General features: G+C 54.8%; 1 protein-coding gene across 1 annotated transcript in view; it reads right to left on the bottom strand.

Annotated features, from left to right (window-relative positions):
* Positions 1-7,123: 7,123 nt before the first annotated feature.
* Positions 7,124-17,209, bottom strand: part of PPM1F (protein phosphatase, Mg2+/Mn2+ dependent 1F) — a 32,833-nt gene continuing 22,747 nt past the window's right edge. Inside the window, exons 7-8 of the mRNA XM_003281444.4 lie at positions 12,997-13,090; positions 7,124-11,204 (exon numbers count right to left, since the gene is read on the bottom strand). Coding sequence (XP_003281492.3) covers positions 10,843-11,204; positions 12,997-13,090 — 456 coding nt within the window. The 3' untranslated portion in view covers positions 7,124-10,842. The remainder of the gene's footprint in view (positions 11,205-12,996; positions 13,091-17,209) is intronic.

Here is a 17,209-nt window from a genome sequence, read left to right as displayed (position 1 = left end):
CTTGGGAGGCCGAGGCAGGAGAATCACTTCATCTTGGGAGGCAGAGTTTGCAGTGAGCCAAGATCTTACCACTGCACTCCAGCCTGGGCAACAGAGCAAGACTCCATCTCAAGGAAGAAAAAAAAAGTCAGCTGGGTGTGGTGGCTCACGCCTGTAATCCCAGTACTTTGGAGTCCAAGGTGAGAGGATTGCTTGAGCTCAGGAGTTTGAGGCCAGCCTGAGTAACAAATAAGACCTCATCATTACTTAAAAAGAAAAAGAAGAAGCCACCACAGTCAACACACTCACCAACTGCTCACACTCTTGGGTAACCAAGGAAGTGCAAATTGAAATCACAACACAATGCTATTTTACATTCATTACACTGACAAAAATTCACAAGTTGGATGGTCCCAAGTGGTGGTGAGGATGAGAAACGAGGTGGTGAGGACGAGAAACAACAGAAATGCTGTGAGCACTGACATTGGGTACAAGCTGATGCACGACCTAGACAGGTGGGCATGAAGACTCAGTGCAGACTGGCCTTGTGGCTGCACACCTGTGTGTTCCCATGGGGCCTGGACCTGGTTTAATGCAATGCTGCTGCTGTACAGAAATCCCTGATATTTTAGCAAGGAACTCTTTTTTTTTTTTTTTTGGAGACGGAGTCTTGCTCTGTCACCCAGATGGGAGTGCAGTGGCATGATCTCGGCTCACTGCAACCTCTGCCTCCTGGGTTCAAGCAACTCTCCTGCCTCAGCCTCCTGTGTAGCTGGGACTACAGGCGCACGCTGCCACGCCCGGCTAATTTTTTGTATTTTAGAAGAGATGGGGTTTCACCGTGTTGCCCAGGCTGGTTTTGAACTCCTTAGCTCAGGCAATCCACCTTCCTCGGCTTCCCAAAGTGCTAGGATTATAGACGTGAGCCATCATGCCCAATGAGCTCATATATATATATATATACACACACATATATACACGTATATATATACACATATATATACACATATATATACATATACATATATACACACATATATACATATATATACATATATACGTAGATATACATATCAGTGAGCCACTGCGCCCAGCCTAAACATTTAAATTTAAAATTGTTAAAATTGGCCCGGGTGGGCCAGTTGCGGTGGCTCATGCCTGTAATCCCAGCACTTTGGGAGGCCTAGGCGGTTAGATCACGAGGTCAGGAGTTCAAGACCAGCCTGGCCAACATAGTGAAACCCCGTCTCTACTAAAAATACAAAAAATTATCAAGGTATGGTGGTGGGCGCCTGTAATCCCAGCTACTCGGGAGGCTGAGGCAGGAGAATCGCTTGAACCTGGGAGGCGTAGCTGAGATGGCACCATTGCACTCTAGCCTGAGTAAGAGAGCGAGACTATGTCTCAAAATAAATAAATAAATACATTTTAAAAATGTTTAGGCCAGGTGCAGTGGCTCTCATGCCTGTAATCCCAACACTTTGGGAGGCTGAGGCAGGTGGATCACTTGAGGCCAGGAGTTCAAGACTATCTTGGGCAACATGGTGAAACCTCATCTCTACAAAAAAGTAAAAAAATCAGCCATGCAAAGTGGTGTGCACCTGTAGTCCCAGTTACTTGGGCGGCTTAGGTGGGAGGACAGATTGAACCCAGGAGGTCGAGGCTCCAGTGAGCCAATTGGACTCCAACCTGGGCAAGAGAGTGAGATCCCACTTGTAAAACAAAAAACAAACAAAAGACCAGGTGCAGTGGCTCATGCCTATAATCCCAGCACTTTGGGAGGCTGAGGCAGATGGATCACTTGAGACCAGGAGTTTGAGACCAGCCTGGCGAACGTGGTAAAATGCCATCTCTACTAAAAACAGAAAAATTAGTGGGGCATGGTGGCAGGCACCTGTAATCCCAGCTACTTGGGAGGCTGAAGCAAGAGGATCTCTTGAATCCAGGAAGCAGAGGTTGCAGTAAACTGAGAACGTGCCATCGCACTCCAGCCTGGGAGACAGAGTGAGACACCATCTCGAAAAAACAAACAAACAAAAAAACCAACAACAACAAAAAAGGAAAAATTAGAATAAGAATGTAAAATTTAATTAATTTTATTTTAATGCAATTAATTTAATTTTAATTTACAAATTGCATAGTCTGCTCTGCCCAGCATTTTCACTTCTTGGTGTGTACCCTAGAGAAACTCCTGTGCATGGAAACCAGGAGACCCAACAAGAATGTTTATGGCAGCTCTGTTTCTGCAAAGAGCCAGAAACCCACACAGCATGGATGAATTCAAGAAACATATGCTAAGTGACACAAACATGAAGTATAAGAAAGCAGATAGTAAAATGTCATTTTCAGAAAGTTAAAAGACAAGCAAAACTATAGAGCAGTGTGTAGGGATACAGACATAGTGGTAAATCTATGAGGATGATTCTAACATTTAGGATACTGGTTAGAGGGCGAGTGGTGGGGGTGGCCGAGGGCGAAGTCCAGAAGGATCTTCTTATTATGGGCAAAGTTGTTTTGATGTTGGCTGGTGGGTCTGTTTCACTGTTAGGCTTTGGAGCTGATCTGTGACATCAATTCTCAAGATGCTGATGTCAAAGACTTTGTGTTTTAAAAATGAAAGAAAGCCGGGCGCGGCGGCTCACGCCTGTAACCCCAGCACTTTGGGAGGCCAAGGTGGGCGGATTGCCTGAGCTCAGGAGTTTGAGACCAGCTTAAGCAACATGGTGAAACCCCATCTCTACTAAAGTACAAAAAATTAGCCAGGTATGGTGGTCCACGCCTGTAGTCCCAGCTACTCGGGAGGCTGAGGCGAGAGAATTGCTTTTACCTGGGAGGCAAAGGTTGCAGTGAGCTGAGACCGCGCCACTGCACTCCAGCCTGGGTGACAGAGCGAGACTCTGTTTCAAAAAAAAAAAGGAAGAAGATTTTTGTCTTCCATTTACTGAAATAAAACAGCACCTGATGAACTGTTCATCTAGGATTCTCAGGGCTGGATATCTGTGTCCTTATAGACACATAAGGTGTAAGAAACTTCCACTATTTTTTTCTAAATGTCTGCCTACAAACTTTTCTTAGTGTGAAAATCTTTCACTTACTGAAAGAAAACAGACCATGATAAGCTGTTCGGAAAAGTCTGCCACATTGTTGGGATCAGGCCTCGAGATGGCAGGGAGGGAGTGGGCCCCAGAGGCGGGCCTTTGAGCCTCCTGGGGCTGGGCAGTGAGTGAGGAAGAGGTCCCCCGACTATGGCCAGAGTGACTGCCTAGGACAGTGGTCCAAGGAGAGGCCTGCCTCTGATGGGGCTTTGGTGCCACCACGGCCCCCTGTGCTGCTCCTGGAGCTAACACACTTGGCCAGGACCCTCTATGGGGGTAGGACAAATCCTCAGGGCTGGCTCTCGAGGGCTTGTGCCCACTTCTTGGCTGTGGGAGGCCCAGATGTCCAGAACGCCGATGTCCAAGTCCCAGGAACCAGATCCAAGACAGCTTTGTGTATGGAGCCCCCCAGCTGAGGTCCTGTCTTCAACTGGTTCAGAGCCTGGCTCCGCCCAAGACCAGCCACCTGTTCTCAAGACCAGGTGAGAACAGGAGGGATCTGCAGGACCAGAAGGCAGCTGGGATCCGGGGACCTTCTGAGGGAAATCTGGGGCAGGCCAGTCATCAGCCCTCCCAGCCAGGATTCTTTTTTTTTTTTTTTTTTTTTTTTTGAGATGGAGTCTCGCTCTGTCGCCCAGGCTGGAATGCAGTGGCGCGATCTCGGCTCACTGCAAGCTCCGCCTCCCGGGTTCATGCCATTCTCCTGCCTCAGCCTCTCCGAGTAGCTGGGACTACAGGCGCCCGCCACCATGCCCGGCTAATTTTTTGTATTTTTAGTAGAGACGGGGTTTCACCGTGGTCTCGATCTCCTGACCTCGTGATCCGCCCGCCTCGGCCTCCCAAAGTGCTGGGATTACAAGCGTGAGCCACCGCGCCCGGCCCCAGCCAGGATTCTTGCCTGTTTCCCTGGCTCTGCCTCACGTCACCTCTTGCCTGGGGGACCTTGGTTTTGGGCTCCCTTCCACCAGCTGAAGCCCCCACTTGGTGGGTGTGAGGCCCAGTCCTGACCCCCCAGCTCCCCACCCCTTCCCCAGGCAGACTTTGTGGCCTCAGCTGTCTGTGCTGGACTTAGCTCCAGGTTTGTCCCCCTCCTGACTGAGGGGTTGGCTCACACCCCTTTCACCTCCACCCCCACCCCCACTTGCCACACTGTGGCCTGCTCCCATGGGTGAACCCCCTGTAGGTGCCAGGCAGCTCCAGCCCGTCTGCCTGCCTGTGCACCCTCAGTCCCTTGGGCCTCCCCCACCCCTACCCAGCGGTCCTGAGAGAGGGTGCTCTCCGGGATCCAAGCTCTGTGAAAGTGAGGGGCAGACGAAGAGCGCTGAGCCACCATCTGGCTGTGAAGACGAGTTTCAGACATATAAGCCAGTTCACCAGAGAACAGTCAAGACAGCAGATACTTAGGAAGGAAATCCTGCTGGGAGCTTCAGAGGAGCAGGGGTTGGGGGAGGAGGACATGGATGGTTGAGTAGGTGTGGTGGGCGGCCCAGGGCCAGGTCCCAGCTCTTGCATCCGGGGCTAGTTCCCCTGCTTCCCTAAGGATGCCCCCTCTGTGACACAGTGGACACAGATAAACCGTGAGCATCACACGGTTGCTCACGCCTATAATCCCAGTACTTTGGGAGGCTGAGGCGGGTGGATCACAAGGTCAAGAAATCAAGACCATCCTGGCCAACATGGTGAAACCCTATCTCTACACAAAAATTAGCTGGGCGTGGTGGTGTGCACCCGTAGTCCCAGCTACTCAGGAGGCTAAGGCAGGGGAATCGCTTGAACCTGGGAGGTGGAGGTTGTAGTAAGCCAAGATCGCACCACTGCACTCCAGCCTGGAGACAGAATGAGACTTCTCTCAAAAAAAAAAAGCTGCCTTTCTGGCGCTGGTCCTGGAGAGTTGGAGGCTGCAGCCCTGGGCAGCAGGCACTGCTGGGAGCCGGGGGAGGGGACTGAGAGCTCTCCCAGGTGGCTTGGGAAGGACCAGGAGAAAATGCACAGACAAGGCTACAGACAGGAGAGAGGAGGCCTGCAGGCGAAGCGGGAATGGGGAAGGCATTGGGTTCAGGCAGCCCTGGGCCAGCCACTCCCATGCGCCCACAAGCATGAGGGCCTCCTCATTCTACGGAGAAGTTCAGGGCAGCACTTTTGGCCGTGGCTGGGCAGTGTCTGTAGGGAGGCATTTCTGATGTTTGTGTGCCCTTGAAGCCTGAGCTCAGCCAGGAGCACAAGGGCGAGTCTCCCGGCCCCTGCTGCCTTGCTTTCTCTTGATTGAGAAAGGAACCAAAGATCAAAAGGCAGTGAAGAATTGGGGACTCTGAGAAGGATGACTTTCCAAGGCTTGGACCCCTTAGCAGCTTTGCGGCCTAGGGGCACTTGACCCCTGTGTGATAAGCCGAATCCTCTTTGTCTTAGGTGGTGAATTGGTAGCTGGCTCATCCCTTCTCCCAGCACCTGCAGCAGTGTGGCAAACACTTGGCCAACATGCGCTGAAGGACTGGTCCACAGAGTCCCACGACTGGCTGCTTCAATACTGACCCCCTGAGGGCACTGAGAAGGCTCTGAAGCCGTCTCCAAGAGCAGTTTCATGTGTGCTAGGAGCTGCAGTCACATGGGACTGGGCCTGTGCGTGCTGTCCTGGGGCTTCAGAGGGAACCAGCCCTCCAGCCTGCTAAGCGGCCAGCAGCAGTGCTCAGGCCAAGGCCCTGCATTTTGCTGCCAGCCGTCCTTGGATGGGTGAGGCTACAGAGGTCTGGACTGGAGGTTGTGGTTGGGGGCCACAGGTATAGCACAAAGGGAGGCAGGTGGGTGGGCCTTGTGGGGGGTTCCCTAAAGTCCATCAGGTGTGGTGGTCCTGAGGCGAATTCCTGATATCTGTCCAAGCAGCCATCAGGGGCCAGTCCCTTCCACCAGGAACAGTGAGGCTTGCCCACTACCAAGCGCTGCCCCCCACCCCCTCAGCCTCACTCCCCCACCTAGTGCAGTCACCACCGCCATTCCTAGTTCTCTACCAGGACCCCACGGCTTAGCACTGCCTGCCCCTGCTGCTGGTGGATCTCTCCAGTTCTTCTGTTAAGGCATTTTTATTTTTTTTCCTTAAAATTCCCATGACAGATTACACAAAAGCATTTTTAAAGCATGTTCACCGTACTAAAAAAAATTAGGATTTAGAAGAAAACCTAAAGGGGGAAGGAAAAAAAACCCTGTAACTCTGCCCCTCGGGAAGCACCAGCAGTGAACCTGCAGTGGACTCGCTTCTGGGCCACAGCCGAGCTCCCATGTGGGACAAGTGCCATGCAGGCTTCGAGGATGGCAGAGCAGGGTGGCGGGAGCAGGGGGCAGAAGAAAGGCTCAATGCTTTGTTCTTTTTTTGAGACAGGGTCTCACTCTGTCACCCAGGATGGAGTGCAGTGGCGCAATCCTAGCTCACTGCAGCCTCAAGCTCCTCAAACTTAAGCGATCCTCCTGCCACAGCCTCCTAAGTAGCTGGGACTACAGGCTTGTGCCATCACACTGGGGCTAATTTTTTGATTATCTGCAGAGATGGGGGTCTCCCTATGTTGCCCAGGCTGGTCTCAAACTCCTGAGCGCAAGAGATCCTCCCACCTCAGCCTCCCAAAGTGCTGGGATTACAGGTGTGCGCCACCGCACCTGGCCTCAGGAGGTGCCAGGAGGGTATAAGTGTGGGCCGCAAGAGCGTCATGTCAGAGTGTCTCCATCCTCAGGATGGAACCGCCTGGGGCACATCAGGCTCCTGGATAAAATGAGGGGTCCTCAATGCTCCTGTGGCTCCCCAATGTCATGTGAGGTCCCAGGGGCTTAATCCCTTTCCTGTCACCTTCCTGCTGCTGGTGGGGGTGGGCTCAGAGCCCCTCAGGGAGGAAAATCAGGTTGCTGGCTAGACCAGGGGGGTGTAGGCCACCAGGGCTCTCCCCAGAATTTGTTCGCTTCGCAAGATTTGCAGATGGTCCCCAATATTAAAGCAGCTTCCAAACACATCCTGGACATCAAAGGGGACAAGATGCTCAGAAGTCAGGAAGAAGGCAGGACTCGGGCGACAGAGTTCAGAACTCGTGGTTTATTGACACTTCTGCATGGTGGGTCCTTGGGAGACTGCCTTTCTGGCATCTTGGGACTTGTCCCTAAGAACAGGAAAGACAGTCATCCTGTGCTGGAGCAAAGCCCCCCTTGCACAGGAGTAGAGCTCCCATGCAGGAGCAGCCACCGAGACGAACGCAGACAAACCCTCGGCGAGGCCTGCACCGCACCGCAATGGCAGAGCTCCGTGCATTTGGCAAAGCTATGGAGCCTTGGCAGAACGCACAGGACTCTGGGGGCTGCCCCCTTTGAGCTACAGAGGCAGAATCGAACCAAAAACACTGCTTCCTTTAACATAGCCCAACTGGCTTACATTTAGCTTAGGACGAGGCTAGGCCTAAGAAGGGCCAGAGCTGTGCCCCCAGCCCTGGGAACACGGCTGAGGTGGCCCGGTGCCCACGCTGGGCTCACCACCACGGGCAGGAGAGGAGGGGAGAGGGAGGGGACTGCATTCTGGCCCTGCCATCTGCACCCCGTCCCTTTCTCCACTAAACGCACCCATTTCCTATCCTGGGTTCTGAGGCTGGGGCTGCCTCTGGGATTCTGAGGGACCGCCCTTCACCCCTGCAGGCCTGGGCTCAGAGTCAGCCACACCTGTAAGGCAGGCCCTGCTTCCCCAGCTTTTGTATTCCATATACGGTGCTGGCATCTGGAGCTCCATTCTTCTCCAGCCCACTTAATTTTAAGAATAGACACTAATAAGACTTAACGACCCCACCCTGCTGGCGGCAGGAGGGCCCCTGTGTGCTGGCAGCATCTCCCCAGGACATGCCTGCTCACCTGCACCCACAGCGTTCCAGGAGGTCGAGGCCTCTGCAGACTCAGTGCAACCCTGGGGCCTTACAAAAGGGACACTCAGAGGCGCACTGCCTGCTCAGCTCACACAAGGAACAAGTGGAGAGCTGGGCTGAAGAAAGGATTACAATTTACAGACCAGTGTCCCTGGCTAGGGGCCCTCATGGGACTGTGGCTGGAAGAGAAGGTCGCCCAGGAGGCTGAAGACACCTAGTGCCTCTCGGTGCAGTCCTGGTCAAGATGGAAGAGCGCTCCTCTGTGCCCAGCTGCTGTGCAGGGGTGGACGAGGGCTCCCTCAGCCCCAAGGCAAGGGCAGAGCAGCTCCCAGTGCTGGCGCCAGACCTCTGCCAGGCATGGGGCATGGCCATCCTGTGGGGTCCTGGCTCAGGGGTGGGGAGCGGCAGTGCTAGGACAAGCCTGGGGAAAGGGTTTCCCATACACTGAGGCTGCGAGATCATCCGGTGGAGCCTCAGGCTAGGTATGAATCAGACCACCGGGTGATATGAGCCAAACCTCCACAGGGTGAAACTCCACTCTCGGCAGCCAGGAACAGAATTATTAGCAAAGAAAAGAGAAAAGCAGATGCCAATCATTCTCTCCCTTCGTCAAGGTTATGCCCACAGGCAGGGTGGGCTAGTGGTGAGGGTGGAGCTGCGTCCCTGTGTCTGACTGGGCCTATGCTGAGAGGGCACCGGGGCTCTGGTTGTTGACCCCCAGAAGGAGACAGCAGGCCTTCGAGTTAAGCCAAGCAATACTTGGTCATTGTTGGTGGCCAACCATTCTCTGAATATCTGAATGACAGTGACTATGTTTAAGGTATTTTTTTGTAAATAAGAGACCTTAAGCAATGCATTGACTGCATGGTCTCAACCTCATCTGTGCTGTGAGAATGGGGGGTAAGGCTGGGCAAAGCTGGCTCCCTGCTCCCTGTGGGACAGAGGGCTCCCATCAGGAAGGCGGCTCTAGATGCCTCCTTGGCGAGCTGAGAGGCGGCCAAGGTGCTTGGGGCACAGCTATGCAGACCTTCCTGGGGCTCCCGCTGTCTGCAGGTGGACTCTGAATGCCTTCATGGGGACCACACAGCCCAGCTTCCTCCCTGTCTCCTCTCCTCCCCCTGCCCTGCTCTGACCTGCCTGGAGCAGCCCTGCCCACCTCCTGCTCAGCCCTTCCTGTGGCTTGGCCCTGCAGACGGCCTCTGAGTCCTCCCCTAGCCCCCTGCCCTCTTCCCTCTACCCGACACCCTCCCCCAGCCTTGCCACTTTCAACTTTGCATGCCTTCAGTGAGCTCCCTGAGGCACCCAGGATCGGTCGCTTGTGAGCCGCCTCTCAGGGTGCACTAGGGGACGTAGAGTTCTCATGCCTGTTCAGGGCATGGGGCACAGCAAGGCAGGCATGCTGCCAGCCACCGCGGCAAGGTGAGGGGCTGTGGCCTGTGCCATGGACTCCCAGCAGCATCCCCACTGCCTCCAGACTGAGCCAGAGACCCATGGGCTGCCTCTGTGCTTGCCTGAGCCTCTTAATTAAGCGTCTTTCCCAATGAGACCAATTTGATTACAAATTCACAAGATATTTGGGAATATTCCAATCACACAGCAGCAAGGTCCCTCTTCCTGGGATCCAGCCAGGCCCAAGGGGGTAGGAATGCAGGCAGACGGGCCAAGGTCACCCGGGATGCCCAGAGTCCCGCTGTCGGGCCCAGGCACCACTACATGGCAGTCGCAGCTCCTGCCAGTCACCTGGGCGGCGGGGGAAGGGGGGAACCTTGGGGGTGCTCAGCATCCCAAAGAGGTGGAAAACTCTTCCAGAAAGATCTCACCAAAATCATGCCTCCCTAACAAAACAAATCCTGCTTTTCTAAAAACCTCAATGGGCCTATCCGAGCCCACTGCAGTCCTAGTTTCTTCAAAGCTGTGTAAGGCACTTGAATGGCTTTTTAACACCACCTGGAAAAGTTCCTGTTTCAATCCTGATTTAGAAAATAAATTCAATAATACTGCAAAAAAAGGTTCCTTGAAAAATAGCTTTAAAAAAGTAAATACTTAAGTTTTCTAAAGAATAAAATAAATGCTAAGCTCTGCTTAAATTATATGACACAACAGGTCATCTTGGCACTGATAAAACAAAGAGAAAACCTGGAATACTGCTTCTGAATTAGACCTCCCTGGAAAAAAAAAAAAAAAAAACATGCCAACAAAAGACACATGTGCGTCGCCGGTTCCGGGCTCAGGGAAGAGAGCAGCCCAGAAGGCCCCGGTGGGCCCAAGCACATCACGGCTGCCCTGGAGCGGGGGCAGGGGGGTGGCTGCTACAGAACAGACCCCTGGCTCTGCTGCACTCTCCTCTTTGGGACACCGGTGTGGCCGACCAGGACTGGCTGGGCATATCTGTAAATATGAACCGCCCCAGCCCCGGCCGCAGAGAGGAGCAATGGGAAACTGGGGCTGGCCACCCCACTGCTGGGCCTGAGCCAGGGGGTGCTTCAAGAGTTTGGCTCCCAGGTCCGCCCCAGGGTCCCACATGCACGACCGTGCTGCCCCATGCACACCGGTGTCTTTGGTTTGGCTGCCGTTGGGCACCTATGACCTCTGGTCCCACCCCGGGCCCGATGGGGAGCTGGGAGCAAGAGCCGGTCCCTCTTCTCTTTGGTGAGGTCTCCTAGGCTGCCTTTCACCATCTGCCCGCCATCCAGTGCAGTTCCACAGCCACCAAGATGGGCTGCGGGGGGTGTCCCGAGTGGCTGTGGGGTGCTGGGGAAAGCACTGTGGGGCGGGCACCCTGTTCACTGCCTGCCACCTGTTGGGTCCTGAGGCTTGAGGGAGAGAAGGATAAGGATGGGAGGAAGGGGAGGGCAGGGGCTGGAAACCACCTAGCTTCTTGGTGGAGCCTAGGTCTCAGGTTCTGGAAGGCTGGAGGGCAAGTCCTGCCTCCTCCCTTCTGCCTGGGGGTCCCCTTCTCCCTGGTTCCCGCCCTCCAGCAGCTCTTGGGGGTCCCTGAGGAAGACCACCATGACCGTGATGTTGTCGTGGGAGCCCCGCTCCCGGGCCGCAGCCACCAGCTCCTCGGCGACATGCAGCCCGCTGCCCTGCTGCCTGGTCAGGTGGCTCTGGACGAGGCCAACAACTTCCTGGTGGGGTACGACGTCAAAGAAGCCATCGCAGGCAAGCAGCAGGTAGTCCTCGGAGCCTGTCAGCACCCGGGAAGCTGCATCGGCCTCCCCAGACACGTAGGGCTTCTGGAAGACATCCCCTGGACAGGCAGAGAAGAGCCCGGGTCAGAGGACCAAGGTGTCCACAGCTTCCTCCCCACCTACCGAGGCCTAGACCTCACATCCTGCAGGGACAGAGACCAACCTGCCCTCATGGGGTCTGGGGTCTGTTGCTCCCTTATGCAAACTGCCCAGTACTTCCCACTTGCCTGGGAATGGAAACCCCTGACCTTGGCCTGTGAGCTCCCCCTTTTTTTCTTTTTTGAGATGGAGTCTTTCTCTGTCGCCAGGCTGGAGTGCAGTGGCACGATCTCAGCTCACTGCAACCTCTGCCTCCCAGGTTCAAGTGATTCCCCTGCCTCAGCCTCCCGAGTAGCTGGGATTACAGGCTTGCGCCACCATGCCCCGCTAATTTTTTTTTTTTTTTTTTTTTGTATTTTAGTAGAGATGGGGTTTCACCATGTTGGCCAGGATGGTCTCGATCTCCTGACCTTGTGATCTGCCCACTTCAGCCTCCCAAAGTGCTGGGATTATAGGCATGAGCCACCACACCCGGCCGAGCTCCCTCTTTCTCTGCCCTAGCCGTCCCATCCTGGCCTCACTTCCTGGAGTGTCCAGAGACACAAGGAAAGACACAGACTGAGGAGGGGCTGTCAAGAAGGTGCCACATCTGCCAAAAAGGACAGAATGTTTCAGAGAGGTAGGTGCCAAATCCCTGGCAATCAGCTGGGGAGGGAGAGGCTTTTTAAGTACCAGGAAGGAGCAGGTGTGGTCACGGGGCCCACAGCCTGAGACCCGGCACTGACCGCATGCTGAGACAATGAGATGCCGGCTGGACCCACTTTTCTTTCTTTATTTTTGAGATGGAGTTTCGCTCTTGTCTCCCAGGCTGGAGTGCAATGGTGCAATCTCGGCTCACTGCAACCTCCACCTTCTGGGTTCAAGTGATTCTCCTGCCTCAGCCTCCCAAGTAGCTGCGATTACAGGCAGGCACCACCACACCTGGCTAATTTTTTTTTGTATTTTTAGTAGAGATGGGGTTTCACCATGTTGGTCAGGCTGGTCTCGAATTCCTGACCTCAGGTGATCCACCCGCCTCAGCCTCCCAAAGTGCTGGGATTACAGGCGTGAGCCACTGCGCCTGGCTGCCTTTTTTTTTTTTTTTTTTTTTTCTTTTGAGACATAGTCTGGCTCTGTTTCCCAGGCTGGAGTGCAGTGGCACGATCTCCACTCACTGTAACCTCTGCCTCCAGGTTCAAGCGCTTCTCCTGCCTCAGCCTCCCAAGTAATTGAGATTACAGGCACGTGCCACCACACCCAGCTAACTTTGTATTTTTTGTAGAGAAGGGGTTTCACCATGTTGGCCAGGCTGGTCTTGAACTCCCGATCTCAGGTGATCCACCCGCCTTGGCCTCCCAAAGTGCTGGGATTACAGGCGTGAGCCACCGCGCCCAGCGAACCCACTTTTTTCCCAAAAGAGAAAAAAGGATTGTCAGCATGAATGCAGGAGGAGGATAAACCTCATTTCTGGAATATTGGAAGCTCTACTTCCAGCCCATAGGGTAGTGAGCCACAGGTTCCTATGAGATTTGTAGGAGCTGTTTTAGGTGAGATAATAACATACAGTGTAACTTACACTCAGACACTGGTGCTGCAGTCTCTGAATCTGCCCTGTTCCCTTCACACTACGAGGATATCACCCCAGTGCATGACAAATCCCCCTCGGCCCGTTGCACTGCCTCCCTGAACCCCTGGTGAGCCGCGGGCCACACTCCAGAGGCCTGGGCTTCCGAGAGACCTTCTCCCACTTGGGTCGGCCTCTTTGGCTCTCACCGATGGCTCTGGAGACGGCCAGGGTCCCGTTGACTCTCCAGCAGTCCATGTGAGACACAAAGCCACCCAATGCTTCAATGCGTGCCTTCTCATCCTGCAGAAACACAGCCAGAGTTGGGGGCAGGGCCGGGGGGGGGATGTGGCCTGGAGCACCCTGCTGCTACCTGAGCAGAGGCACAGCTGCTTCTAAGACAGCAGCGTTCTAAGACAGCAGTGTTCAAAGCCACAGCACTGGAACAAAGCCAGGAGGCTCAGAGATGCACCCAAACGAGACTCATCAAAAACAGTAAGAAATTATACACAACCCACAAGTCCTTTATAGTTGCAGGAATGGTAAAATGAATGGACCATCTGAGGCCGCCTAGCGGTGCCTGCGCCCCTGGGCAGCATTCTGGGTCAGGGAGGCACTCACGAGGCTTGCGAGCCCGACACAGACAACAGATCCCTCTGCTTCCCTGTCTCTAGCTCGGGGACACCGTCTCTGCCCTGAAAGCTGCTGGGCCAAGATAGAGCATGCGACATGAGTGGTCACACAGCAGGGAAGCCTGAGCGAGGCCCTGATGGCAGCCTGTGCCCGCCCAGGTTTTTTTTTTTTTTTTTTTTTTTTTTGAGACAGAGTCTCGCTCTGTCGCCTGGCTGAAGTGGCACGATCTTGGCTCACTGCAACCTCTGCCTCCTGGGTTCAGGTGATTCTCCTGCCTCAGCCTCCCGAGTAGCTGGGACTACGGGGGCGTGCCACCATGCCCAGCTAATTTCTTTGTGTTTTTAGTGGAGACGGAGTTTCTACAAGTTGGCCAGACTGGTCTCGATCTCCTGACCTCATGATTGATCCACCCTCCTCGGCTTCCCAAAGTGCTGGGATTACAGGTGTGAGCCACCGCGCCTGGCCTAGTTCTTGTCCCCCTCTACCCAAGCTCAGCCCAGGCACAGTCTCCACTCACCTGGGGACCACAACATCCCAGGCCTGGGTTCCTCCAGGGTCAGGGCAGAGGCTTGGTCCAGCCACAAGTCCTCTAGAAACCTCTTTGGTCCTATCCGCCTCTGCCCAAAGGAGAGGCTGCCCCGATGACAGCCTGCTGCCTGAAGGCTGCACAGCAGCATCCCTGACAGAGTGACGGAGGCACCCTGGGAGTGAGGCACCTCCCAAGTCTACTGGGGAAAGAGGGCATCCCTTACTGGTTTATCAGGTAAACCTCCTGACCCCACGCAGCACCAGCCCTTCTAGTCCCCAGGCACAGCACCAGCTGGGCATCAGAACTCTGATGCCCCAGGTGATGGTGTCCCCTAGACAGATTGGGGTATCAGCCAATTCCCTCCCCAGAGCAGACGGACATGCACTGTGGGAGGCCTGGGGGAGGGAGCCCTCTCCAGACGCCTGCACCAAGGACCAGGCCTCCTTGTGTGGCTCCCTTGTAGAGGGCATCATGGCGGGAATCACATGGGTTTGCAGGAGTCCTGGCCTTCCTGGGCGCTGCAGCCATGAGCCTGTGTGGCAACTGGGCCAGTGCCTGGTAGGCTGGGTGCTCCTGTCCCAGCTGAGCTGGAGAATCAAGCCATGAAGGGGGCAGGAACAGGGACCTCAAGGCTCTCTCTGGGTCTAAGATCTGCCACCTCTGGGGTCTGAGCAGGGCAAGGGAAAGGCAAGGAGGACCAGGAAGGAGGGAAGAGCAGGAGAGAGCCAAGAATAGGGCAGGAGAAAGGGCACGGGGAGAGGCAGGTGGACACACACACAATACGCACGAATGTTCACACATACATGTGCCCACACACACGTGTGAAGGCGCCTGCAGACGGCGAGGAGCTGCAGAGGAAGCAGCGCCTCCTCCCCTGTGCCTCAGAGGCGTTCCCTGGGGAGGGGTTGTGAGCGTGGGATGCTCCATGGAGAATCAGGAGCCTTTCTCTGCTTCTGTCGCCCACACACCCCAGCCCACTCCAGCCCCTCAATGTCCTAGAGGCAGGCATGTGGGCAGATGATGGAGGATGAAAGGCAATCTGCTTCCCATGCCCTCTGGAGGTGGCTCTCCCCCACAGGGGGCCATGCAGGCTGAGCTTAGAACCTTCCTACCTGAAGCCCCTCCCCACCACCAAGGATGGCTGTGGGACAGGGTGGAGCCAAAGGGCAGGAGGGCACGGGGGCCGCACTGCTCCCCTGCAGCCTGTGATGCCCTCTCCTGCCATGCCACACCCCCTGTGCTGGACAGGCTGCACCGGCTCCCCGGGCTCGCCCCTGTAACCCTGGCCCTGCACCTGGGTCCTCCTCTCCTCCAGTGGCTCCCACCTCCGTCACACACTGGCCAGGCTCAGTCTGGTCCGGGACTAACATATTCCCAGGCTAAGGGGTCTTGTCCCCTTCCCCCCGAGTCTCCTACTCACTGATCCTGGGGCTTGTTTTTTTTTTTTGGAGACAGGGTCTTGCTCTGTTGCCAAGGCTGGAGTGCAGTGTCATGAACATAGCTCACTGCAGCCTCGACCTCTAGGGCTCAAGCCATCTCCTGTCTCGTGAGGCTTGAGAGGTGGGAGGATCACTTGCGGCACACCTCCACACCTGGCCCTGATTCTGGCATAACCTGCCCTTTCCTCCTGGTCTCTCCCCTGGCCTGCAGGAATTGCACCTGCCTGAGATGCGGCTCCATTCCATTCATCTCTCTGCCACATCCTGCCCAGGTCCTTGCCCTCCTCCTGCTCCCCCATTAGACTTAGAGGCAGGAAGTGGGTCCTGTGTTATCTCACTGCCTCAACAAAGTATCCTGTGCAGAGTGGGCACTCAGTGTTTGGAGGCTGAACTGAGTGCAGAGGCAGGAGACTGTTCAGACAGCCGCAGAACAAGGCAGAGCACCATGCACTCCCCACGTACTCCTCGAAGCTGCTCTGGGCCACTGCTGGACCCCTGTTGAAGCTCGCCAGGTTGACGCCAGTTTCTTGCTCTTGTAACCGACATGATGCTTGTTTTTGTGGGAGAACCCTGGCCTGGATCTGTGATTAATTCTCTAGGGTGGAAGGCTGTGATCAGGATCACAGCAGGAGGGGCCAAGCCTACAGAGCATGGCAGCAGGGAAGGGGAGGTGGGGGGCACTGGACCTGAACTCCTTGGCCCATGCAGGCTGCAGTCAAGAACACAGATACCTGTGTGTGCTTCTCTTGTGCAAGCTGTGATCTCTGCACTCCACATGCACTGGGACACTCAATCCTCAGCCCAAACCTCCAGGGACCCCTGTGTGATGGACTTGGAAGTGGTAGAGCCAGGACCAAGCAAGGCCATCTGTCCATGCTCTGCCACGGCGCCATACTGCAGGGCCCAGGCAGTGTTTGAACAAAGTCCCCACTGGGCTTTAAGGGGGTGCTGAATGCTAAGCCTGCAGGTGTGCAGGCAGCAGGTGGGGGTGGGCCCAGCACGAATCCTGACTTGGCCACATTTCATCTGACTGAATATCCTGGGGAGGAGAGCCCACTAGGGAGCAGGTGCCAAATTCCCCCAAGGTGATGGAGTCAGGGGAGTGGCAGAAACTATCTGTGACTTCGGCGGTGTGCTCTGGGCAAGTGACTGAGCCTCAGTTTTCTCCTCTGTACAATGGGGAGAGGACATACAGGAGGCCCATCCCAGACCATAAGCCGCAGTGAAAGGCCAAGGAATGCAGCTGCCCCTGACTTACAATCATCAAGTCCTGGTGGTCTCTACTGTGCTTTCCAAACCCAGAAGCCACAAAAAGAAAGACCACTCAACTACAGAAAAACACAAAACTTCCATGTGGCAAAAGCCCATAAACAAAAAAAAAAAGATGCATGGAAAAATATTTGCAAATCGTCAGACAAGGAACCAGCCTCCTTCACATATACAAGGAACCTATAAACTGATAAGAAAAACAGGCAAAGGAAAAAAAGTCTTTGCAGGAAAGGCTGTGTAAATGATCTTCAGCTTTTGAAAAGATGCTCAAACTCACTCTGTGACAGAAAAGCAAACTTAACAATTGCCCCAAGACAGCCTTCTTACCTGACAGGAAGAATCCTGCAGGCTGGTGGGACTGTGGGGAAATGGACCTTCTTGGGCATGTAGTGCCAGCCCAGCCTGGCATGGCCTGAGGTGGGCAGCTTGGCAAATCTACTCAGACTGTACGTGCATCAGTTCTAACCTAGCCATCCCACTTCTGGGGATGTGTCCTACAGATATAGGTACATTTGACTCTGGGCAATTAATGCTGCACAAAGTAGGTACAGA

Source organism: Nomascus leucogenys, chromosome 7b, assembly GCF_006542625.1.
Source record: "Nomascus leucogenys isolate Asia chromosome 7b, Asia_NLE_v1, whole genome shotgun sequence".
In the NCBI taxonomy this organism is placed as follows: Eukaryota; Metazoa; Chordata; class Mammalia; order Primates; family Hylobatidae; genus Nomascus; species Nomascus leucogenys.
Note: the sequence above shows the minus strand (reverse complement) of the source record. Positions and strands in the feature narration are given on the sequence as shown.